Here is a 25,986-nt window from a genome sequence, read left to right as displayed (position 1 = left end):
GCCGTCCTTGTGAAAGGCGCCGGATCGATAACGGCGCGAAAAAAAATATATAGCGCGGACCTGAATGAGAGCACCGTGTCTATCTGACTTATTGAACACGACGAGGGGCCAGGCACCAGTCGGACGAACCATTTATTCATTTAACCGACCGGATACCGACACGTTATTACTTTCGTTTGAAGTCTGTTGAAACTTCCCTTATTTACAAATGAAAAGAAAACTGAATGGACGAAATACGTCTCCAATTACTCATGCAGTGCATTCTGTATCAATCTTTCTTCGCGATTTCTTTGAAGTTAAAGAGGGTATTCTTTTTAAAAAAGCACGGTCCAGGAAAACATCTCTATAAGATCTGAGACTGTGTAGAGTTTGACTGCACTCATCATCTACGATACGTAGAGCTCGTGCCTACTTTGCATCATTTAAATCTAACACTTTTCATGATACAGACTTTTGCCTGATTGTTTTCTTTTATACTTACTTTTATACTTACGAAATACAGAAAAAAGTCTTAAGCAATGAATTACAAACTAAAGCATCGAAGGCAGACGCTTGGCCTTTTCTTTGTTTTCATTCTTAAGCGAGTCATGGGTTTTCTAACGACATTTCATGGCATATGCGTATACAACAGATAATTTTGAACAGAATGAATTATAATGTCGAAAACGTGTTTATTTTGACCCTAAACATGCTTATTATGTAAGCACCACTTCTGTATGTCAAATCCCAAACGCACTGTTCTGAAACACCGAATTCTAAGAAGAGAAAAAAAAGCAGATCGATTCTAATTGTCACCCGACATGTTTTCATTTTCTGATGACGTGACGGTTTGTCTCTGTTATAAATGTCTTTCTGTAATGGCGTTGAGTAAACACAGATTAAGCGAAACATTTCAATGCCAAGTCGTGATTTATAACCTGAATCGTGATGAATTAGACTGCTGGGTCATTAATCAATTGAGAAAACGGATATTATTTCAGTCGTCGGATGCTGATGGTTGGTTTAGCGATTAGAGTGGCCTGATGACGACGGGATAACGATCGTCTGGATGTTCGATGTAATGGGGACAGTGTCAGATATCATGTTAGCGCGGTCATCTTGGCCTAGAGGGCGGTGAAATTAAGCTTGTGTATGGTGTAAACACACACATGTACACGCATGCGCAAATACAACCAATTCATCTGTGTATCAAGGTACCTACCATTTAATCTATACGGAATAATCTTGCAAGAACAATTATTTCAATAATGTGTCAACCTGCCAAAGGAAACCTAGGCGTTATACAGCCGATCTTTCTTCGATTTGAATTGCCTTAAGGTGGCCGCAGAGTTCCTCGGTTCGAACCCGTGTCGTTTCATATAAAAAACTTCGAGTGGGTCACATTAGACATGCGCAAAACGGGTACATGGTGATTTATTCTTATGCCGCAACATTGTTATAAGATTTGACTCCGTCTCAGGATGCATCTCAAAGTGCAGCTCATTTGATGATTTGGACTTTATGCTATGATCGAGACCATATAAAGTTTCAGATAACACAAACTTTCACATAAAATGCACAAATGTTGCTGAATTGTGTGGAACTGCAGAGGTTTACCATGCCCTATCATCGGGGGACTTTGTCCCAAACTTGGATTTTAAGTGTTATCGAAACTACAGTATGTGTAATTGTCAACTGCCCTGGTCACACGGGCGCAGTTCAAGCACTGCTCGTGTGAGGTCATTTATACTGTGACTGGGTAGGAGCATAGGATTTCAGTGAGGCAGCACAGTCAATTTGTCAGCATTGGGACTGACTTTGTAGAAAGACTTGAATTGGCTATAAATTTAGGAAGATTTTGATTCTCAAAAAGAAAAGACTTGATGAGTAACGAGAGTGGTGACACCTTTCTCTCTGTAAGATCGCATCTACTATTCAATCCTCGCTTTACTAAAAACTAAAGGCAGTATTCGACTTCCGTAGAAATCTCGCGAGAGCCACGGGATTTTTCAAAACAGTTTTAACAGAATGCTGGAAGACATGTCACTTTACACTGGATTTCGCGGTTTTTGAGCATTTGTCAGTTATGTACTGACATCTGACGATAAATCATCTGGGCTCCTAATTCCTGAGTCTACAAACTACCCACTGCTTTAATATGTTGAAATGTACCAAACCAAATAATAATTATATAGTTGAACTGCCGATGATGCAAATTCATGGTGAAGTGACAGGTCTACCAAAATCAGTTATTTCTGGTCGTAAGATGCCGTGCAAGCTTTCACAAAGATTTTTGTGGAAGTCGAATACCGCTTTTTCAAAACGGCCGTAGATGACGGCGCCTGCCTATAAAACTAACTCCTTTGTTCCTCCAGACGTTACAACAGTCCCAGAAGGAGACACGACGGCCATTGGAGGGACCGTCCTTTTCTCGGTTCAGATTTTAATACCAGTCGCCGCTGTCATTGCCGTGATCACCATGTTGCTTTATCTCAGCTACAAGAAGTACAAACAATCCAAACTGAAGAGACGTACAAATTCCGAATCTGTCATCAAGAACGGAGACAATGTTCAGTTGTTGGACAGGATGAATATGGTGAACAAGAACCCCACGTATTTCAGTCCTATCGGAGACGGCGTGAGTTCAGATCGCTACTGTGCCATCGAGATACCTCTGGAGAAAGTCAGGCTCTTAGACGCCGTGGGGGAAGGGGCATTCGGTCAGGTGTACAAAGGTGAGAAGTGTAATTAACTAACTTATTATTAATCTTGGTTCATTCTCAAGGTTACACGAGGTGCTTGTTCAAATCTTGCCTTGGCAAGGCAGATTCGTAGATTCCCCCTTAATACCTGCGTGTGTGGCCTTTAGAACAATAAGCCGTCGTGTGACCATTTGCACAGACTAACTTCCGTTGAAGACCACTTGCCTTCCTCCAATATGGAGTTTATATCTCAACGTCACCTGTGAACAAGTTTATCAGTATCTTGCCAAAGGTTCTTGGTTTACGCCGGCCATCCCGGTTTCCTTTACCCTTGTAATTAACTACCGTCGTATATCAGTGAATGATTCTTGAGAATACCTCGAGCGACAATAAAATAGTAAATAAATACTACTGCCTCAACAGACATTTGTGTACCAGTATCCTAAATTAGGACTGACCACATATTGGCGTCTTTTGGACGACGAGACCAGCCCTGGACATTGTCAACTTATTGTCAGCTAAGATCCTTCACTGGATTGGCGCAGATTCAGGCACAAAGACAGCTTGTTGTAGATTTACTCTTGTTCTAAACAGGATGCTAAAATGACGTTTACGAATGAAAAGAATTTCGCATTCGTTGGTCAGATACAGATGGACAAGTCATCGTTGTCTTGAGGTAACGTGTGCCGCTCCCTCAGGATCAGCAGCGTTGTAAGACAGGTGCTGTTACCAAGTGACGGAGGAGACAAAACAGAAACCACTACCAGCCACTCTCTGCTATTTTTATGACACTGTTGAGCCAGATCCTTGTTGTATAAGCTGTATGCGTGTTGAGTATGGTGTAAAACAAACCCCCAAGTCAATGAACAAGACAGATAAAAATGACCTTCACATTGTTGTAAACCAGCTAGACCAGTCTAAGGATAATATTAGAGAAAGGTAAAAACTAGCACAGAAAGTTTTTATAAATTTTTGACTAACAATTGCTGCTTTCTTTTTCTTGCTTCTGTTTTCACTTCATTATTTCTGAAAGATATAATCCATTTGAAAGCAATAGCTTATTCCGTGAATTCGTTTTTTTCAACATATTGTGCGAATATCAGTTTTTCTTTTAACACCAACAGTAGATGGTCCTCCGGGAAGGTCACACGTTACCTCAAGACAACGATGACTTGTCCATCCATTCATGACCAACCCATGCAAACTCGTGATAATGTTAACAAGTTTGCATTCTTGAAAGAATAGGCTTACAGTATATATTGGGTATAGACTGGCAATCTTCCCTGGCTTCTTACCTTCCTGGACCAGACTACAGCGCTGACTGTGCTCTAGATTATAGATAATACTAACATGACGAATGGCCCACCGAACACAATATAAGTCAGTCACAAATGTTAGTGGACTGATCAGAGAGATTTAGAAATTATGAGATTCACGCGGCTGCCTGTTCCTCGGGTTTGTAAATAATACATATGTGATGTACTTAGCTAAATGAAGCCGACATAGGCGAGATAATATTGCGGAGTGGACAGGCTCTTTAGCAAAACCAACAAGACTGCTTGCAAAATCGGTTCCGAACGTGTTGTTCCGAATAAATTAGGCTTTTATCGGAATGGCTCAGAACTTTGAGGATTACTGAACCTATTTCGTTGTCAATTCTTTACATTGTTATCATTCGTATTATTAATTTAGGAGGTTGACCTTAAATGTATCGGCATTTCTTGCACTTTTTAGCTTGATAAACTTTCGAGACCTTGTTTAAGCGCTCTTGTATCTGAATTCACGAGATTAATATCATATACAGACATAATCCGATAGTCAGTTTATAAATAGGTTGCTCTGGGCACAAATTTTATTAGGTGTGGGATCAGAAAGCTCTGCGTGCTTGCCTAAACTCTGCCATTGGAATCTTTAATAATAGCTTAGGCTTTCCAGCGTCATAAATCTTTGAAGATTTGTTGTTGTGGAACACTTGACTATTATTATGACTCTTTATAATTTATGTCACACGACCTGGAATAACGAATGCTTATCTGATAAGAGCCATTTCCTTTTCATGAATCCTTCCAAATTCCTTATTTGATGTATGGATATACTCGTTTAGTTCGTTGGCGGTGTGTGTTGAACACGGATCAGAACATGCTTGTCTTAATTGCGTTGGCGGGAGAATGTTTTGTCTCGAGTATTAATTGTAAAGTGGAATACAACCTCCTTTTTCCAGGGTGATAGTATTGAACAGTTATCACCGTATTGTAAGCCACGTATCGCGATCACATCACCTCAGCACTTTATACGTCAACATTTATCACTTGATTTCTGTTGAACACAGTTGTTCTTTAATTAATTGAATAAAAGCGTCATGTCCGACATGCGTATACCATTCGTAGTCCGTAAAGGGCGTTCCAAGTCGATAATCGCAAGATCCATTTCCAAAACAACGTTTAACACTAGCTCCCAAAGACAAAGGCATGTAAGAAATTATACAAACAGGAAATAAAGCCGGACACACACAAGAGAGAAGCTGTCATCAGTTTTCAGTGATGCTGGGCAGACAGTGGATATTCCAGGCATGAATTCCATATCAAAGTTCAAATTCGTAGTCCATGAATGAGTTCCAGGTCAAATAACAATTAAACAAGGTATCCGAGTCGCGCTTTGATTGCAGCTGTTTATAAAGGCATCACGCAGATGTAATGAAGATGGCTGTCTTTACGGCCCCTAGGCCCAGGTTAAGCGGTATTCGATACAGTTCGAAAATGACGAGCGTTACAGACCTTAACCGACCTTAACCGAACAGATTGTGATATCAAAAGTAACGGACGATTACATCTTTCCCGTTAATATGTAAGAATCTCATACTACACTCTATGAATCCAATTTCCCTGAGGAAGATTGTAGCGAAGCCACATTAGATGGCCCCATGAGGTTACCATACACTCAATAACTTAATCTGGTATATTTAACAGGAAGTCTGTTATCTGAGTGATGCTAGAATGTATTCCGGTATTGCAACAGATTATTCTTTTAAAGGTAACACACATATTCTATTAATTAAACATAACCATTATATTACACTCACAGGATATTACGTTGAATATGACACAATATTGTATTACTATTGCAGAATGCATCAGTCAGACCACAGACTTTCTGTTAAATTTAAAGTTAAAGTTTTTGAGTGTAGAACAAAGTCTCCAACGCAAAAAGGTTGTTCCCGGAAGATCAGAAAACTTCAAGGTCTGTTATGTTTCAGGTTGTTCTCTTGCAGATGATTTGTACATAATGTTAATCTGTGTTTGTTATATCTGTTGTGTAATTTTCTGGTTATCAACGTCCATAAATCGACATTATTGCATGTAGAGAAACCGTTTTACAGCTTTGTCGGTGTGGGTATAATAGCCGATTCCATGTTTCATTTTAATCTGAAAAGAAAAAAATATGCCGAATCCTATTCTTGAGACGTACGTCTAGAGAGCTGGTGGCTTCATTTCACTATAAATACGTACATTTACAATATTCCTGCATATTTTTGAAATTTTCATCATACTGAAAATATTTACAGGTCAGCACTTTTCTGCGTTGATGTCACAGGAATGATAATAGCGGGTTTTGTAACTAATTGTTCTTGTTGTTGGTTCGCTAGGGGAAATGGAGACGGATTCTGAAGACAGTCCTATTTTGATTGCTGTGAAAGTGCTGAAAGAAGGTGCCACGAATGAAATTCGGGAGGATTTTGAGAGAGAAGTGGAAATCATGAGTGCTTTTGATCACGACAACATCCTCAAGTTACTCGGTGTCGTGGTTGATGGTAAGAACGGTTTCCGGCATTTTGCCAAAAAATGGCTCCAACTCAATTACGACAGTTTCAGTGTAAAACAGCCTTTGATTATCATGGAGAAACGATATTAGAATAATGACACGCAATGTGTTAAAATGAATATGTCGTAAATTATTCTCGAGCAGCAACTTTTATTGATCAAAGGATTAAAAAGGAATAGAGGGGAAGAAAAAAATGAACAGCTTGTCTTATCGATAATACCTTCGGCTGCAATTTTTCTCCGCTTTGCTGAGATGTCGATGAGTATTCGCCTCGTGATTAAATCTTTATATTAAACGAACCAGGCGTTTTATGGCTCCTATTAATATAATTTTTGTTCTAAGTTTTTCACCTCCAAGCATGACCTTAAACGGAATAAACATCACAGAATCACGCCATCGCATTCACAAATACATAGAAAAACACAATGCCCACGGCGGACAACTTTTTGAAATGCGATGCGAATCGACCGGGATACTGTTGTCAGTTGTAATCAATAGATTTAATGTAATAAGACCAAAAGTAAACTCGATACTTCTGCTGTGAAAACAGAAATAATAGCTTCGCTTCTGAAGAATGTGATATCTTACTTTTCCATATCTTACCCTCGCTTTCTGAACTTACATATATACGCGAGTTAGGATCGACATTCACATAAAATCGTGAGGATTCTGAAGTTGGAGGCGGCTTTTTTTTTCTTCAAGGAAAGTGATAGGGTAAATGGGTTTACGTTTGGTTCGAAACCCTAAGTGTACAGACTCGTTGTTGATAAATAGCAAGGAGCAGTTATATGCAAATCGGAGTATAGGGGTCTTGTCCCGGTTTTAATGTTCATTATTCAAGATTTCAGCGAAATCTCAAACACGTGGGGAATATCACATGGTCGCCTCATATACCAGGTTTACATTTAATTTATTTGTATGACCGGTGCTATACCTAAGGCTTAAACCAGAAAGGAGACTAGTTGAATTAGTCCTTCAGCTAGCCCACAATCAATCAGTCAATCAATGTCAGAGTCCACCAGCCCAGTCAGTCAGAAAATCAATCCATCAAACTATCATTTAATCTATACATCGACATATTACAAAAATTAAAGTTAACATAAAGTCTGTTATCTGAGTGATGCTAGAATGTAACCTGTTATTACATTATAACGCTATGTCATATTTCATATGATACCCCCTTTGTGTAGTAAAATCTTTATGTTGAATTAATATATTGAATATATGTGTTATATTTAACAACATAATTTAACATTCTAGCATAACTCAAACAACAGACTTTCTGTTAAAAACTAACGGATTAAATTTTTCAGTTTAATTAAACCAATACCGCAGTCAAACAATCAATCTATCGATCAATTAATAAATCCATTAATCTATCAATTAATCATGAAGTCATCCAACTAATTAATCAATAGATCAATCAACAAATATTTGGGTCTATCGATCAATCAGTCAGCAAGCCAATCTATCAATCAATCAATTAATCCATAAATCAATCAATCCGTATATCCATCGATCCATCGATCAGTCAATAAATCAATATGTCAGCCAAACTGTAGCCCTTGGGGCTGGGAAGATCAGTAACCAACAACTGTCGTATAGCTTTTCCCGTTGTTACAGGCGTGGGCCAGTCGCCCTACATGATCTTTGAATTCATGAAACATGGCGATTTAGCGGAACTGCTACGATGTAACGATCCGATCATACGCACTGAAGACGACTGTGTTATACTAAGAAAGGTAGGTCGTTCATTTTTCGCTGTTGTTGTGGCTGTTATTGTTGCTTTTTCTGTGATGATGGCTCGAATATATGCCGTCAAAGATCATGAAACAAAATTCCAATAAAGAGAATTTAATAAAAAAAATAATGTTGTTTTTAAATGAATGTTTATACAAAAAAATTAAAATGACATAATACTAAATGGCAGATTGGACATCTTGTCTTTATACACAAAACACTGTATCCAGCACCTTCTTTAAAAAACAAACTTTCTGTTTAGATTAATTCTGTTGAGAATTGAAATACACGTGGACAGCATAAATTTACAAAGGCGAGCTTCTGTATGAACGAACAGCCCATGCACTCCAGAACTCCAGAGCACTCCAGTTGTTTCCGTGCAGCCATGTGGAGTTGACCGAGTTCATTGGTTTTGGCTAGAAATTGTCTGGGGCCAATGAAATTGCCCGCTTGTGTTATTTACGCGAAGCAAACGTTATTGTCATTTCGTTTTTAGCACACACTCGGTCTGGGTGTGACCTCAATATCATTACCATCTCCCGTCGTATTGGTTTATTCTTTTTTTCAAAATGAGATACGTTTTTATATAACCTGGAAGGCCTGTAGTTACTACCATGCCATAAATTGCCTTACCTACCCGCCTCCCTCCCACCCTTCCAGACCCTCATACCACTAGTGAATTTAGTACTGAGCTCGCGAAGCAATACACACTTCAATTGCTACAAGCTATAAAATGCTTTCCTATAAAATGCTTCTATCATAAGCATGCTGTAAAATGGCTCGACTTTTCCCTCATCCACCCTCCCGAGACTTAGTAAAACCTAGTACCCAGCCGTAGCATACTACGGCTACTACAGACCATTCAAACCGATCGATTTTACGCTCGGCCGAAAGACTGATTACGCTCGGCCTGATTTTCTGATTGGAGTAAAAAAAATGTCGTAATCCGTGTAAACCATTGAATCCTCCACTGGAAAAATACCTTGGCACATGAAAGTTTTCATTGGCCGAAGTGGAGACGTGTCTTCATTAATATTCACACAACTTACACAGTAGCAGGTTGTCGAATGCCTCTCCTCGCTTTTCCAACGAAAAAACTACTTCAGCAATATTTGTCGTCACTGATCACCCACATGTGAACCACGAATAGCTTTCATAGTATCCCCTGATCTCTGTCAACAAATGTGGTGAAATTTGACCTTCCAACTTCGTTCATTTACAGTAACTTTACAACAACAGCAGCCTGGATTATGTTTATTAGCTGAGATGAACAGATTTGTGAGCTGTGTCAGCAGTAGATGGCAGGCGATGGGCCTCTGCATTAGAAGAGTACTGAATCTGTTCTTACTTCAGCTGACACAAGCTACCCTAATGATGAATCTAACGCAATTCCCAACGCCCAGAGTTACATTTGTATTTTACAGCATACAGTGCATACAACGCATGCGCCGCTCTCTACGTTCGCTTTACATCGCTGCCACGACTATCAAATTTTGTATAGAAATCTTTGATTAACGTTTTGCTCCGTACTTAGGAACATTTCACTTATACAACGGTGGCCAACATTATGGTGGGAGGAAACCGGACACAGCCCGGGGGAAACCCACGACCATCCGCAGGTTGGTGGTAGACCTTCCCACGTATGGCGGTAGAGGAAGCCAGCATGGACATGGGCTCACGGCGACCGCATTAGTGAGAGACTTCTGGGTCTTTGCGCGTGCTAATGCCCTCGGCCACCGAGACCCCAAATAATACCTCTATCTATATACACACGCATTCTCTTTATCCAAAGTATGCATAACCTGATTCTAACCAACACCTGAAATAATTTTATTTTATGCATTCTGATTAAATAGTTCCGCGCGAGGTTACAAGTGATAAGGATACCTGAAACAAGCTTACGTGTGTCGCGGAGGCAAAAGGTCTAGCTTTAAAAACCAGTAGTTGCAGAGATATAAAGCCATCGTGGAGACCGGCACATGCGCTCTATACAGTGTGCTTAAGGAGCTATAACCGACATATGTCGTTGTTGTTCGTAGTACATGCATTAGATATGGAGATCATTTTCATTTGTTATATCATACACCAAACTCTTCTTCCAGTTTTACACCAGTAAAACAGAACGTTGTCAATATGTAATCTATAGGGCTCAACTGTTCAAAAAATATGAACCACTGACCGACATATTATCTGTAACTAAGACTAAAGTTTTGTTTCTTGCGGCTGTTTCGGTGGCCTAGTGCTTTAAAGCGTCCGCCTCATACCAAACACTTTAAAAGTGGTACTTTTTGCTGCCTTGGCAATCGGCACTGGGAGCCTATCGCAAGGAAACAGGACTGGGTAAGATGTCATGTCTAGTGTTTTCGGCATGAAACTTCAGAGGCCGCAGAAGACGCAGTATATGTACACACAATTAATGACCCCTCGGCATCATATAACTGAAAAATTTATTAAGTATGACGTTAAACCCCAAGCATTCATTCATTTGTTGCTAATTACATCAGGACTTGTAGTACGATTTTAGTCCCACTTGTCAGCAACCAGTCTCTGTCTACGTGGCTTACAAACTGGGTGACATCTCATAAGGTCTTGTGTAGCAGAAATAATAACGTAAAGTGTCATAGGTTAGAAAGGTGAGAAAGCTCAGAAATTCACATAACAAGGTGTTCCTCCCTATTGAACTGTATTAGAAGTATTCACACCATAAGCTCATGACCAATGAATAAAGTGAATTGTTTTATGGATTTCATCTGCAGACTTTAAAGGAAACGTGAAAAAGTACTAAGCACCGAAGATATTCCAAATAATGTAATAAAAAAAATTAAATAACAAGCGAACAAAGCAAATTCATTTTTTGAGGCGTCATTTATATTTCTTAATAGACCCTCTGACATAAGCATTATCTCCGTCAATGGTCGAAAATATACGGAAAGGACGTGATCGATGAACATGTTGAGATTAAGCGACCACATTTGCGGCTCTCACCACAACAAAGTTGTTTTAACAGCCATCACAGGCGAAGTTACCACAACAGACCGTTGGGACATCAGGAAAACTGTAGGCTCAAACCATTTTTACACCCCATGAAGCTGCTGAAGCTATTAGGCTGCATCCTATACTGTTGAAATACTGGTTTTATGGCCTCTTCCCTTTTGGATATCGTGGCTCCTTATTAAGAAATAAAAACCAAGCCTTTTCATGCTGCTGAACGGTCCACCTCCTGTTTTGTAAAAATGCTGTCGGGTGAAGTGCAGTACCCAAATTGTTAAGTTTTGGTTAAAATAATTTTCACACCTGACCACAAATATTTGTGGTATACAATCAGTTAATGAATCAGTTTTCCCACACAAAAGAAAATGTACTAAAATATTTATTTATTTGCTTTGTGTTTTACGCCGTACTTAAGAATATTTCACTTATACGACGGCGACCAGCATTATGGTGGGTGGAAACCGGGCAGAGCCCGGAGGAAACCCACGGAGAGGAAGCCAGCATGAGCTGGGCTTGAACTCACAGCGACAGAATTGGTGAGAGGCTCCTGGGTCAGATTACAAAAGTAAGAAATTTGCTTGATCGACTTGCTCTGTGTTATGTTTGGATTGCTCAAGCAGTTGGTAATGTAATCTTATTTTTATCCTTAGTAAAGCAAGGTCTGGCATGCTCGATTGAGCAACTCGCCCAAAGCGCGATCGACAACGTTATCTTGTTTGCGTAGATACACCACAATTTAGAATTGCACTTGCCGAAGTTGAGGATGAATATCCTTTTTTGTTTACACTTTTTCGAGATCTTAGAAAGCAATATTTACCTAGACGATTCAGGGAACATTCTTCTGAGGCACAATGTGCTGAGTTGTTGAAAACTGACCAGATACAGTTGATTAGATCTACATCTCTTTATGCATTGAAAGTTTTCAATCTGCACAGTCGTGCTAATTGTGTACGTTTTCCCCAATGTTTCAATGTTTGTATTTCAAATGTACACGTATGCTGTACCAAACAACCTGTCCTCCTTCCATGTGTGTAAGTTATATTATTATGGGCGCCCATAGGGAAAGTAGCCTTCTGCATTGTTTATTTATTTATTTGACTGGTTTTTTACGCCGTACTCAAGAATATTTCACTTATACGACGGTGGCCAGTATTGTGGTAGGAGGAAACCGGGCTAAGCCCGGAGGAAAGGTTGCTGGTAGACCTTCCCATTTACAGCCCTCTGCATTAAGTTAGTTCATTCATCCTTTACCATCTCTGCACTGAGAATGAAACTTAATAAGACAAGACAGCAAACCTATAATCCACGGAAAAAGATGCCTCTGTGTCTTAATTCTTTAGTGGAGTGATTTGTTTTACATTGTTCGCCCCAGCAAGTCTTAAACATGGTTTGGGTGTATTTTGTATAATCTGTGTACTGCCATGAACATAGAAATTCAAGTTTGATTAAATTCCAGTTTGATTAAATTCCAGTTTAACTTCTGAACAATCTTAGGCCATGTAACCTGGAAAATTTTTAATATAAAGGAGGGTCTAGATCTAGGAATGATCAGTGTATGGGCAGTTTACAGGGTTTAGTTTGCACGCTGATGACTCGACACCTGTAAACTATTCGTACATTGACCTACTGAAAACTGTCAATATTTTCGCAAACACAAACGGCATGGTTGTATGATAAGCTGTAACTAGGTGTAGGATTTACATGAAAAGCTTGTCATTTTGCCCCATCAACGGAATAAAACTTACAGCTGATTTCCAACAGTGAAAATTGATGTCTAATTTAAACAAGGCGAACCGAAGGGTAATCACTTATAGCAAACAGTTTGAAGCGATACTGATTGTCTCACGATGTAGTTTATTCTAAAAGCTGTGCCCTGGTGATTTCTGCATTTAATGTTATGGAGGTAAAGAATGCACTTTAAATGCTCACATTGTATCCTTTTCAGACGGACCTGATCGACATAGCAACGCAGATTGCCAACGGGATGACATATCTGACGTCACAGCATTTTGTGCATCGTGACCTAGCAACGCGAAACTGTCTCGTGGGAGAGGGACTCGTTGTTAAGATATCCGACTTCGGCATGTCACGAGACATTTACACGTGTGATTATTATAAAGTACGTTCAAATCGCCTTAATTATTATTTTTATTGCATTTGCTTGGGCTTACTTCCAACTTTGCCTTTACTTGAGGATGATACCAATAATATATAACGTAATCCTGGAAGCCTGTCACGTCGGCAAGCTTGGCTTATGTTTCCTCCATTTTTATTTAGTATAATGGCGGACCAGGGGCAAGTAAATTGTGATTGGCTGGGTCACCATAACCGGTGTCATCTGCGTGGCGTTTCAGTGAGGCAGCATTATGATAAATACATCGGCATTGAGACAGTTTCCCTACATGGAAACGACATCGTAAAATGACAGATATATTGCTGGAAAGTGACCTTTGGTGGAGTTTTGCGAGGTACACAAATACAAGTCTACAATATATTCCGCAGACATTGAGACACACGTATATATCATCAGACGAAGGCATTGCTCTTTATTATTCACAGAAGCATCATTATGGGAGATGTGAAATGGGAGATGTAGACATCGTAATTCCCAAAGGCTAATATAGAACCATAAGGTAATGGCTATAGAGCTGGAGTACCGCTGTGCTTGCTTTGATGAAATCCATTGTTTATAGGCCTTCGACACAGTTTGCGTCTCTTCTTTTCCCGGAACCACACATTAGCCTTGTTCTGATGCAAAAGATCAAAGGTGGCGAAGATCAGACGGCATTGGCATTAATACCGTTCTTGTGTAGAGGTGTGACACTTGCTCATGTTTCAGATTGGCGGATCTAGAATGCTTCCTGTAAGATGGATGTCACCAGAAAGCGTAAAGTATGGACGATTTACCTCCGAGTCAGATGCGTGGGCGTACGGTGTCGTACTATGGGAGATTTTCAGTTATGGGAAACAACCGTACTACGGCCACACGAACGAGGAGGTGGGCAGCATTTACACATTTCTTTGCTCTTGTCTGTATTATGAAATGTTTGTCTCATGAAATGTTTGCATTTATAATAATGTTAAATCCAACATTTTGGCATTCAACCGTGTAGGAAAGATTTATTTATTTATTTATCTACTTATTTATTTGATTTGTGTTTTACGCCGTACTCAAGAATATTTCACTTATACGACGGCGGTCAGCATTATGGTGGGAGGAAACCGGGCACAGCCCGGGATGGAGGAGATAAGCATTTATAATGTCCGATTAACACGTTTCAAAAATGTAACATTTGGCCAATTATTTAAAAAATGCTGTAACGTAACATTGTTTTATGTCAAATGAACATATTTAGGTGTCATGTTGCACTTCAAAAAAATTCATAACACGGTGTAAGATTTTATTACTAATTTTTTAGTATTTAACACATTTCATCATTTTAACGTTCACGAAATGATTACAATTTTACATTGGTGTTTTAAAGAAATACTGAATCGACGCTGATTGGCTCAGTGGAAATAGTGTTTCCTGGTTAAATCGTGCAGCCTTTTTTGAATAAATGTACCATACTCAAATTTGCCACACTGGCCAATCAGGATAGATTCTGTATCTCTAGAGAGTAACAAACAAACATTAGCTGGCTAGAAGAAGCAAATAAATGCAAATAGAGCAGTTGTTCGCGTGAATTTAATGTAGCATTTGAACAATCTGAATGGAGATATGAAATCGAGTGTTTTCCAGTTTTATTTCTTGTCCTTTTGAAGAAAAGTCTGAGAAGGTTTACGGCGCCCAAAGTTCGCAGTTTAATGTTGGTTTCCTCCCAACATACCTGGTTTCCTGCTTAACAAACGATGTCAAACGATGTTTGAGTCCCTATCTTTCATTTATCATATGGACCAAACCGAATTTTGTCCAAACTTGTGTTGTGTGGTGTGCCATGCAGAAAATGTCAAAGTATAGTCTGGCACCTCGACCTGCTTTTTAATAATCTATCATTTTTGCACAAATCGCATTACAGATCTTTAGCTTTTATACCCGGTTATGCCGACCATAACTGTTTTTGACATGCTCTTCATATCTATTTCTGTTGGGATATAAAAATATTCTTGAGTACGGCATAAAACACTCATCAAATAAATCAATCGAATTAGGATGTGTATCACTACAGCGTGGAGAGCAAAGCCGGAGCAGTGACGGCAGTGTGACGGTTGGCAATTGACCACACGTATTACGGGTGAAATCCGGTCCCTTGTCAATTTACCTTAGTCAAGATTTCCTCTGACTGTTCATGTGTATAACTGAAAAGAGTACCCGCTTAACGTAAATATTTTATAAATGCGTCAGTCACTTGACTGAAAAACAATTACATCTCGTTAAATGAGGACGTGTCAGTGCCCTTGGCTGTGTCATTTGCTCTCGATCTAGTCTTTCGCACCTTGACCAATGAAGTCCGAACCCAGAACTCGCCGATTCTGCTCCGGGTTTAGGCCAGGAGATTTGCCAGGAATCTGGCGCACAGCAAAGCATTAGCTTTCTCTGTATTGTGTCCAGTGTCCTTGAGCGAAGAATTCCTGAGTGTGGTGTCAATATTCCCAATCAGTGAGATAAATAACATGAAAATGATATACCCTTTACAAATTTATTTTAAATTCAGAACCCCAGAAGCTATAATTTGAACGTGTTTGTTGTTATATTTTGTGTCGACCTGCGTGTCTTTTGGTACCGTGAACACTGTATCAAAGCTTGTTTGTTCATGTAAAAGCAAGTCTACAGCTACACCTTTGTGCACTTCACCGCCTGATCGAATGGGTGCGCAGTCAAAGAAAAAATGGCGATATGTTTCCGAAAATGGTGCTGAACTGTTTGTGTTGGTAACAGTCAGCATTGGACACAATGCAGTCTTCACGTAGATTCCTTTTATAAGCACCCATTATCTTAACGGTTAACGACAGGTCAGCGCCGCTTCCACTGTAAGTGGCAGAAAGCCCATAAACCTGTGGCTTAATGCAATTAGTCCCTCGTCCAGCTGTGAGAAGGAGACGTAGAGTGAGGGTCTAGTGCACGCCAACGTCCTGATACCACCCCGTCTGGAATACCATCGAATCAGAAAACAACATCTGCTGCTTGAGTTCTAGTTTCTCTGAAAACTTTTTAATTTCTCTGAAGCGGTTGGTACTTAAGGTAAAATCACTTCGAAAATCAGGGTTGTATAATGAAGGTCAATGCAAGCCTGGTTGTCCATTGCTTTTAACAGACGCCAGTAATAGTTCGTGTCGTCCATGTACAGAACTACTGTTTCTGACTTTTTTGCTTTAACTGTAAGACGTCAATTCTAATAACCAATTTCGTGCAAGTTTTGTTCCACTGATAAGTCTTCAAAGCCCGGCATTTGATGCTATTTTTTTGTAATGGAAAGATTTAGACTCTAGACAACGTTTAGAGAGAATTTTTATTCTAATGAAAATAGTCTGTTTTTTTTGTAGTCCACTATTAAGTTTTGAACCGGTTACCTGACGTTTTCATTAATATTTGGTACTCAAATTGTAGTGCTATGTCAGGGAAATTTTGTTTCAATCACACCTCCACTCCCTTCCATCTTGATGAGGAGTGCCCCGCATGGCCGGTTAAAAAAGTTTTAACCCCTAGGTCGCAAGGTGCGGTTCAAACCTGGCACTGGATGTGGGATTAGTAGCTTAACCCGATAGTGAGGCCATGGTGACAATACTTGGTCGACTTTCGCAAGTGTTTCTTTTACCACAGCCTGATGTTCTTTGAAGATTGTCTTTCACCAAAATCCCGGTTCCTTGCATACACGTCGTTTTCTTCAGCGTCTTCTACAAACACGTTTGTAGCTGACGTCAAAATTAAATCACAGTCACGATGCCTATTAGTTCTGTTGGAAGTTGAAATTTTGACATGTTTTGGAGATAACAAAATGAATGTGTATGTGTACACAATCGAGGTCCCAGATCTTCGAGACGGATGTGTACACGATAGAGGTTCTAGACTAACTGATTTATGAAGTATTTCAGGAGATGTGACCGTAGTCAAACAACTTATGACTTAAGTAATGAATTCTAAATCCTTAAAATGCCAAACTCAGAACAGGAAGGGGCTCAAATTGTGGTTAGGACATTGTTCTGAAGTAAGGAATCAGTGTACAAACTTTAAACTTTCTGGAGCAGAATGTTTTATTTGTGGCTGTGAGTTAAGTCTTAAGTTGGTCGATAAATACGGGCCCTGTTGTTTAGGATTAACAATCTCGCCCGTTTGAATAACTTTACTGAAATACGCTTTGTGGATTATAATGAGGGTGATGAGATTAAAGGATATGGTATTACCTTTTCGAACACACATATTCTTCCACTTACAGCAGCTAACATCCTTAATCAATGGTGATATGACGAATTCAGAAAAGAGTCATTCTACGAAGTTTTAAACGGTGACTGAAAAAAAGACCTGTGCTTAAAGAAAATTGTCTTTAGTGAAAACCTTTGCGAATACTCTGTTTGACACGATTCAGTTAAGAAGAAAGCTTTGATGTGACGGAACGATGCTCCAGCAGGAGAGGGCATGTGTGAGGCGGACCTGTACGTAGATCACGACCAATTCCATCACTCTCGAAAGTTACTTCCTACCAGTCGTAACCTGGATCGATCAACCTTTTAGAACTCTCTCTGCTCTCGGACCGCTCGCTTCCGGACGAAACGCGGCCAACACATTTCGTCTCCATGACACTTCCGATCACGTGTTTCCGGCACCTTCTGTTCAAAATTCCTGAATTACTAAGGCTGTCCTTGACGGGTAGTGTTATAATTTGGGATTAGCTAGCAGAAAGACACGATAATTATGGAAAAAGTGTGGAGGCGAAACGTGAGACGTGGAGACTTTTCCGGGAAATTAAGGAATTAGTACTCGCCAGCCGAATCAGAGCAGTGAGGGTATCTATTATGGCCATGGAGTTGACTGAGAACTGGACGAGAATAGAAACCCAAGTTTGATTTATCCCAGTGTGACTTGAGAGACTGGACTAAATCACCCGTAAATAGCAAACCAATTTTCGGAAATGGGGGCACAAAGGTTTCAAGTAAACTTGCAAATGTGCCTGAAAATATCGCCATCACATGCTAGCAACTCACACCCTTTACACCACCCCACCTTAATTCCCTCCTTTTCCCGCAAAGGAAAGGACTGTTCTAAAGGTTTTAAGATTGTGAACGTAAACCACGTGGGTTTCTACTTAAGGCTTTGGTACAAGGCTGTTGACTGGCTCATGACAACAATCATTTGCTATTTTTACCGTGGAATATATTGGAGGCAGGAATAGCGCAGTTTAGACCGTATGCACCTCACAGTTATCCATGACGCGTTGACGATTTCTTTAATGTTGTTTTGCGGACAGGGGTTCGTCTTACGAACTAGTCGCTTCATGTGCCTGGGATAGCGTCCTTGACGGTCAGCCGCAACCTGTGCATGGTCATGGGTTTCCCCTCTGTGCCCACCATTATGCTGGCCGCCTTTGTATAAATGAAATGTCATTGAGTACGGCGTATAACACCAATGAAATAAATAAATAAATAAATAAATAAAACTTCTATGACGAGATTGAGTGAAGAGATATATCGGCATGGTGAATGATCGGCTCCGATGGCTCAGTTGGTAGAGCGTCCGCTTCCACAGCCGTAGATCCAGGGTCAATCTTGCGTCGTGTCACACCTAAGACCTTAAAAGAGGGAGTTGTAGCTTCCCCGCTTGGCGTTCAGCATTATGGGGATAGTGCAACGACTGGTTGACCCGCATCAGTATACTGGCTCGGGAGGGGCCGCTTACTTGCCTTCGGTAAGTCGTCTCAGTGAAGTAGCATTAGATAAAGGAGCGATGGAAATCCGCCCTGTAACAAGTAGGCACATAACAAGTATATGCACTCTAAGGACTCCTTCGTCGTCATGTGTCTGAAAAATTGTTAAGTACGACGTTAAACCCTAAACACTTTCTCACTGACTCCATGTTGAATGCGTTAGACGTAGTGTTGCCAAAGCAGCCCCATTGTGCATATGGTCACACAAACGTCATGCGCCGCGTATTGCCGCCAAGGCCCCCTCATTCAGTGAGAGTTGGGTAATCTACGATTTTCCTGTCGACACAGATTTCATATGTCCAACCGATTGAAAGGCAAACACCTTTATCCACTAGGACACGACCCACTCCCTGAAAGAGAGTTTCAGCTTGAAATGTTCATAAGAGAAGGAAACAAAGGTGTTTACAAAACCTAAAATTGAACTTTGTGGTTTTCTATTAAGCCTTCGTCTGGGCTGTCTGTAATACTTTAGCCACTCCCTGGGATATTAGTTGTTAAAAGCCCCACGTTGCAATTTAGAAGCCGAATTAACCAGAAGGTAGCTCACACTACGTTAGGGTGCGCTGATAGAGACTTTCAAGTCATAACAACATTGTCAAAGCTAATGGAAGCGCCGATGTCTCGGTAATTGGTTGAGGGTATGACGAGATCTAATGCGCCATTTGCATAATGGCACGCTGAATACACTTCCTGGTTGTACTGACGTATGGAATCATGAAAACATGGAGCCAATGGAAACTTTTGTCAACAAAGTGCTTGTTGCAAAACCTAATTTGAAATTAGCTCCATCGGGCTCTCTTTTTTTTGTCCGTGTGTTTTTCATTTCTCTCGGCTTTCGATTTTCTTTGCAGTCACAGTGTTTGTTAATATTACTCTAAGTGAGGTAGAAAGTAGCTCTGTTCTGTTTGCAAGGCATACGCCTACCTGAAAGAAACATAGCGCTCTTAGCCCCAATGCTCAGTTTGAAAATCCACCGACGATTAGATTCCTGGAATAAAGAGCTGACATGTGAAAAGAGCAATATACACCTTGGAACCATTGCCCCACCTAAGATAACTTGGTGAAAGCCTTGAACTCTTTTGTTCCTTTTTTAATGTCTCATTTTGCGTGTAGATGTGCTCGCACTGAAGTTTGACAGCTGATGATGTGTTTTTGCAAAGGTTCATTCGACTTCTATTGCTAGAAAATGGTTGTGGTCACCATTTATTTCAGATATTCTTTCTTTAAAGTCGCCACGACATCATTGCAATGTTACCGAGGTAGTGCTAAGCCATAACCATTTATTCTTTCCCTACAGCTGAGACAAACGGGAACACAAAACATCCTGAAAAATGCCTTACGTCGTTTTGGGAATTGGCTTTACGATTATTGACCCAGAACGTTCTTATACGGCTGGTATACGAATGTCTTTCTGCCTCTCCCTTACGTGAGGGTTTGGAAAGTGTCAACGGTGTCTATCACCTCTAGATATCACAAGGCTACATGCTTTGCCACAGACGAAACCTCGAGCCAAGGCCACACAAAAATCTGTGAGAAATGGCCCAAAACATTCGACAGGCTGTTAAATATTTTAACGCGTGGGGAACTGCGATTCCCAGCGTTGTTTCCTGACCTTAATTGTTTTAGTCTAGAACACAACTGTTAGACGCATATTCATTCCGGATTTTTCAATACCGTCCCAACCAACCCCACTTAGCACAGTTGGTAGAGCGTCCGCATCGGGAGCGGTTGATCCATGGTCAATCCTGGGTCGAGTCACACCTGAGACCTTAAAAGAGACCACCTGAGACAGTGCAACTACTGGTTGACCTGTATCGGTACAATGGCTCGGGCGGGCCGAAATGAAGCAGCAGTAGATAAAAGAGGGGTGCAAATCCGTCCTGCAACAAAGCAGGCACATTACATGCGCTCTAAGCATTCCTTCGTCGTCATATGACTGAAAAACTGTTAAGTACGACGTTAAACCCCAAGCACTCATGCACTCACTCAATACAGTCCACAAAGGCACGATTGATGCGCAGGTTTCTGATGAGTAAATAAAAAGGATTGGATTTTGGTAGTGTTCCCAGATCGTATTGTTCAGGGATTCTGCATAAAGTGTGCAAAGTACCGGAAAGTATCAGTAGTCATTTTGTTTTTCGCCCAAAGTTGCAAATGTTGGCTTGATGTCATTAACGTCTAATAAATTACAATTAAGATCACTGCATTCTTTCGTTACTTTATTCTGCTTAAGCCATGGAGATAGGGGGTATATGCTTTGGTACAGTGTAAACATTTACATGAATAGTTAGAATAAATCAATCAGTAAGGTAAATTGAGAAGAGGCCACCTTTCACCGGTAACGTGTGACCAACTATCGCACTGTCGTTGCTACTTTGGTTTTATTCTATGGTGTAGATTTTATATCAATTTAGGTGTCGTCGATATGGCTGCACTATAGCTGTTCCAACACTGATGTCGTCGTTCAACACGGAAACTCTTATTTATGAGATGACCAATCATTGCTATAGGACTCGTTACAGTCAAAGACAGTAAATATATACGTACACTTATTTATGCATGCATGAGTTTTTCAGTCTGTCAAAAACTAATTATTGTTTATGATTTTTCCCTGTAGGTGGTGCGGTTTTTGGACGAAGGTATTTCTCTGCAGCGCCCGGATGATTGTCCATCTACAATCTATCACGTGATGCTGGGATGCTGGAAACGAGATCCAAAAGAGCGCTTTGGCTTCAAGAGCATTCATCAATATCTTGTTGAATACAGCAAACAGTTATTGAGGAACATCCACTCACAGTCTCTGGATGTGGACAGCTTTAATGACGTCATAACGTAAACGCTGACGTCATAGAATATGGTGAGCGACATCTGTGTTTATAGCCAAATATGTTGTATTCTATTTCGACGGGCCCTTGTTAGTTCTTACCGCCTAAGCGTTAATAGGTTGAGACTGAGACTGATAGGTTGAGATTTTGCCCCAACCACTTCAGGTTCGGCTGCGGTTTTAAGTCAGGGAGGGGGGGGGGGGGGGGGGTTAGGTACCTGGCAAAGGGCGACCGTTTACTTTGGGCAGTCCAGTTTCCGCCAGCCATGAGACTGATCGCCGAGGTATAACAGAAATATATTTTTTTGGGAGTCCGGCCATATCGACTGTTTAAGGTACTTGCCTTTGAATCACTGGAAAACATTAGTTACAGGTTCAAATCCTGTCTTGGAAAGGGAATTTTGTAAATTCCCCCGCTGTCATTGTTGGAGAGGCCTTGGTGACAATAAGACGACGGTCATGGTGCCGATTGTACAGTTTACCTTTTCTAAAAAATATTTTATTTGTACGACAGCGTTCAACGTCATGTTGGGTGGAAACTGGGCCTATCCTTGGGCACACCCACATCCGCTTGCAGCTTGGACTTGAACAAGGCGACGGCATTGGGAAGAGGCTCCCGTGTCGAACAGTAGCTGTGTTCCACCTGCACGGTGTGCATATCTACATTACACGTGGGATAGTTTATCAGCAGCTTGCCAAAGGGCGATGGTTTACTCCCGTTTCCTCAAGCCATAATGCTGGCCGAAATTGTGTAAGTGATGTGTACTTGAAAACGGCGTAAAAGATCAATGAATAAATCTATCAGTTTGACTGGAATTTAACCCCGTACTCAAGAAAATCTCACTCATACGACCGCGGCGAGCATTATGGCGGGAGGAAACCGGGTGGAGCCTAGTGGAAACCCACGACCATCGGCAGGTTGCTCGAGGACCTTCCCACATACGGCCGCACAACGTATTCGTCCAATACAGGAAAAATATGATCACATTTAACACGTATAACTTATTTTGCTCTTTAGTGTATGATGGTAGTAATAGGAGAGATAATACCAGTTACATGGGCTCTCAGTGATAGGATACGGAAATATATGATGTCAGTAATCCTTTTATTAGGCGAGGCATCAGCCGAGCCGAATATGAAGGTTACTGACACCATATATTTGCGTATCCTATCACTGAGTAACCATGTAATGAATTTATCCTGCAAATACCATCAATTCGGTGCAGAAGACCAATGTATAGGTGAATCGTTTCAGCGATCTAACCATTGTATTCACAATCCAACACAGGGAGATAACCTACTCAGTAGACACATTTGACATCGCCTGCAGGATTCGAAAATATATCTTTACCCCACCTGACCGTTGTTGTCCAGTGAAAAGCGGAGTGTTTTGTATGTTTTGGATAATGAAATATATTCTTTCTTGGCAGGTGGTGTGCTACCGACATTGTTATGCTTCGTGAGAATTGCTGTAAATATTCGTATTGTGGTTTCCATGACAGAATTTTTAAAGATCGAGAGAGCCCAGATTTCAACATAAGGGAATTACGTGACGTGAAATGGACACAGTTAAGGAATACAAATACCATCTTGGATTTATTTGCGCCTGGTTGGGTCGATTCGACATGGGTATACACCTTTCGGATATTCTCTAAAATCTTCAGACAATATTGGATATCGTTTGCCATCATTAAATATCCTCAGGCTTCATCGGATGTCCTCGAGCATCATCGGAAGCTAACCTTGGCCATCATCGAACATGCTCGGACATCATCGGATGCCACCCAGCATCATCGGGAAGAATTTGACGTTGACGTGTCTGGAAGTTTCATGGAAGTTTATATCTTCAGGAGAAAGTCTGATTTTGTAAAAAATTTTGTGAACGCAGGTGGCCTTTGGGAATCTTCATACAGGATTATTTGTTCAAGGAGAATTTCGTTGAAGTGTTTCTGAGAGAAAGGTGGCCTAATTTACTTATTACCATTAGTATGGTTATTTGCGCATAACATACGTGATATAACCCAGCGTGTAATTAAGTGGCCTTGGCAGCCGAAAAATATAGTTTTTATCAGATTGATGAGTTGTATTTGAGTGTGCTAAAGGAAACGTAGAGGGAAACCTTGTGCGGTGAATGTATAGTGGAATGTGTAATTGAAACTTGCATGCACGGTGAAACTGGAACTTGAAACTAAAATATTCAGTTCAATTCAAACATGACATATGACGATACACTGGCATCGGAACATGGGCCTTGAATATTCCAGGAAATTAGAAATTGGAATTAGCTGGTTATAAACACCAGCTGGTTTGGCAAAAAAGACGAAAGAAAGAAGTCGAAAGAAAGAAAAAAAACGAGAGTCGAGATTTACAATTATAACGTACAGAAAATTTTCAACTGAAGAAAGACAAGTGATCCAGGAAGCACATTTTCTTCTTAAGCTGCCATTATTCCATACTCTGCAAACATGGATGCTCACTGGACGATTGTGTTCTCTTGGTTGATATGGTATTTCTCTGCTCAACATCGGATTTGTGCTCCTGTTGTTTACATACATCTGGCTTATGTTACCTGATTTCGATAGGACAGTGTTGAGCCGAGCAAAATGGCGTTCGTGTAAAGATGGATATATGAGAATCTCTATAATTACAAAAATGTGATAATTTTGTCGAATCAGGCCTGACCTTTGAGTAAAAAGGCTCATCTTTTATATATACATATATATTCGCTGTTTGTCAGATGTCATGTATGTATTTTAATATTGTTAGATTAGTTGAACTCACGGATATGTATATTATAAAATTCATGTTTGTTAGCCGCTAACTCAATTTATCCACATATTTTTATAGGGGTTAGGACACATTGTAAAATCGCTACAGACCACGTGCCCTGAAACGTGACGTCATCTTGTTACCAATGCAACAATGATGACATTCACTCTTCTAGTTTTTATTTGGAAACAGTCCATTGTGTGAAGAAGTTTACTAGATTGCCATCCGGAAACTGGTGGGGGAGCATGAAAACAAGATGATAATAACTTAACACTCATCTTTTCAGGAATGACCGATTGTCACGAATTCTGCAAACATTGCCAACCCTTTTTCGTGTAAGCCGTCACGATGTGTTGCGTAGAACATTAAAAGAATTAAATAGTATGAAAGCCGTATTGTGTGCAAACAATTGATATGATAACGTAAAGGCACTTCGTCCAAAAAGTTTGTCAGGGTTTAGACTACAACTTTGTATTAAACAGCTCGACAACCTTTCTCAAGTTAAATACTGAGAAATGTTAAGTTTGACTTTTGACAATGCACGCGACGTACAGCTGTTTACTGTTGGAGAACTTTAATACGACGGTCACAAGTTTAGAATGCAGACAGATGCCTGCCGTAACGGTGTAGGTCTATCGTACTGATGACTTGATAAATGGCATTCAAAATAGAGAAATGTCAGATAGAAGACTGAAGAGCAAGATATGTCTGGTATTTATCCATTTTGTTAAGGATGCTCAGGATATATACCCGAAACTACCTGAATAATGTTAAACTTAAAGGTTAACGATCTAAGGCCATGGGGTTTTTATGTCAACTTTAATAATCACTAATTTGCAAAGGTTTTGTGTGCGGCAAAATATATGTATGTTATAAGAAATGCTGGAACGGAAAGTCCTAGTCAAAATAAGCAAACATGTTAGCCTGTGTGAAAAGCTTTTGGTAGAGAGTCAGGTCAGATTTTTGGTTAGTTTCTTCATTCTCAAATCTACCTTAATATTATAAACAGTTCGCACTGAGTATTCGGAATGAACTTATTTCATTTTCCTGGAGCATTAGAGAGATACAGCTCATCCAAAACAATGGCGGATATCACCACTTTCCAACACTTGGAACTCCATTTATAATATACGTTTGTGTGGAACTGTACACAAAGGCGTTATATTTAAAACACGACCTAGTAATGAAAGCGATCACCTTTACCCCGTCAGAATCCTTGCCCTGTATGTAAAGGTATGGTCAACGTTTCCATCGTTCACCTGCCGCTCATACTTCTACTGGTAAAAAAATTGTGTAAACTAAT

The 25,986-nt window shown here is 40.3% G+C and overlaps 1 protein-coding gene across 1 annotated transcript; it reads left to right on the top strand.

Moving 5' to 3' along the window:
- The first annotated feature begins 2,311 nt into the window (after positions 1-2,311).
- On the top strand, positions 2,312-23,838 carry LOC135464517 (BDNF/NT-3 growth factors receptor-like). The gene is made up of 7 exons (XM_064741941.1): positions 2,312-2,714; positions 6,325-6,489; positions 8,124-8,242; positions 13,177-13,350; positions 14,071-14,229; positions 21,708-21,947; positions 23,345-23,838. Exons 1-6 carry the CDS (start codon positions 2,312-2,314, stop codon positions 21,924-21,926), a joined length of 1,239 nt encoding a protein of 412 aa, XP_064598011.1. The 3' UTR covers positions 21,927-21,947; positions 23,345-23,838.
- The last annotated feature ends 2,148 nt before the right edge of the window (positions 23,839-25,986 follow it).

Source organism: Liolophura sinensis, chromosome 4 (genome assembly GCF_032854445.1).
Source record: "Liolophura sinensis isolate JHLJ2023 chromosome 4, CUHK_Ljap_v2, whole genome shotgun sequence".
In the NCBI taxonomy this organism is placed as follows: domain Eukaryota; kingdom Metazoa; phylum Mollusca; class Polyplacophora; order Chitonida; family Chitonidae; genus Liolophura; species Liolophura sinensis.
This window is presented reverse-complemented; position numbering and strand designations above follow the sequence as displayed.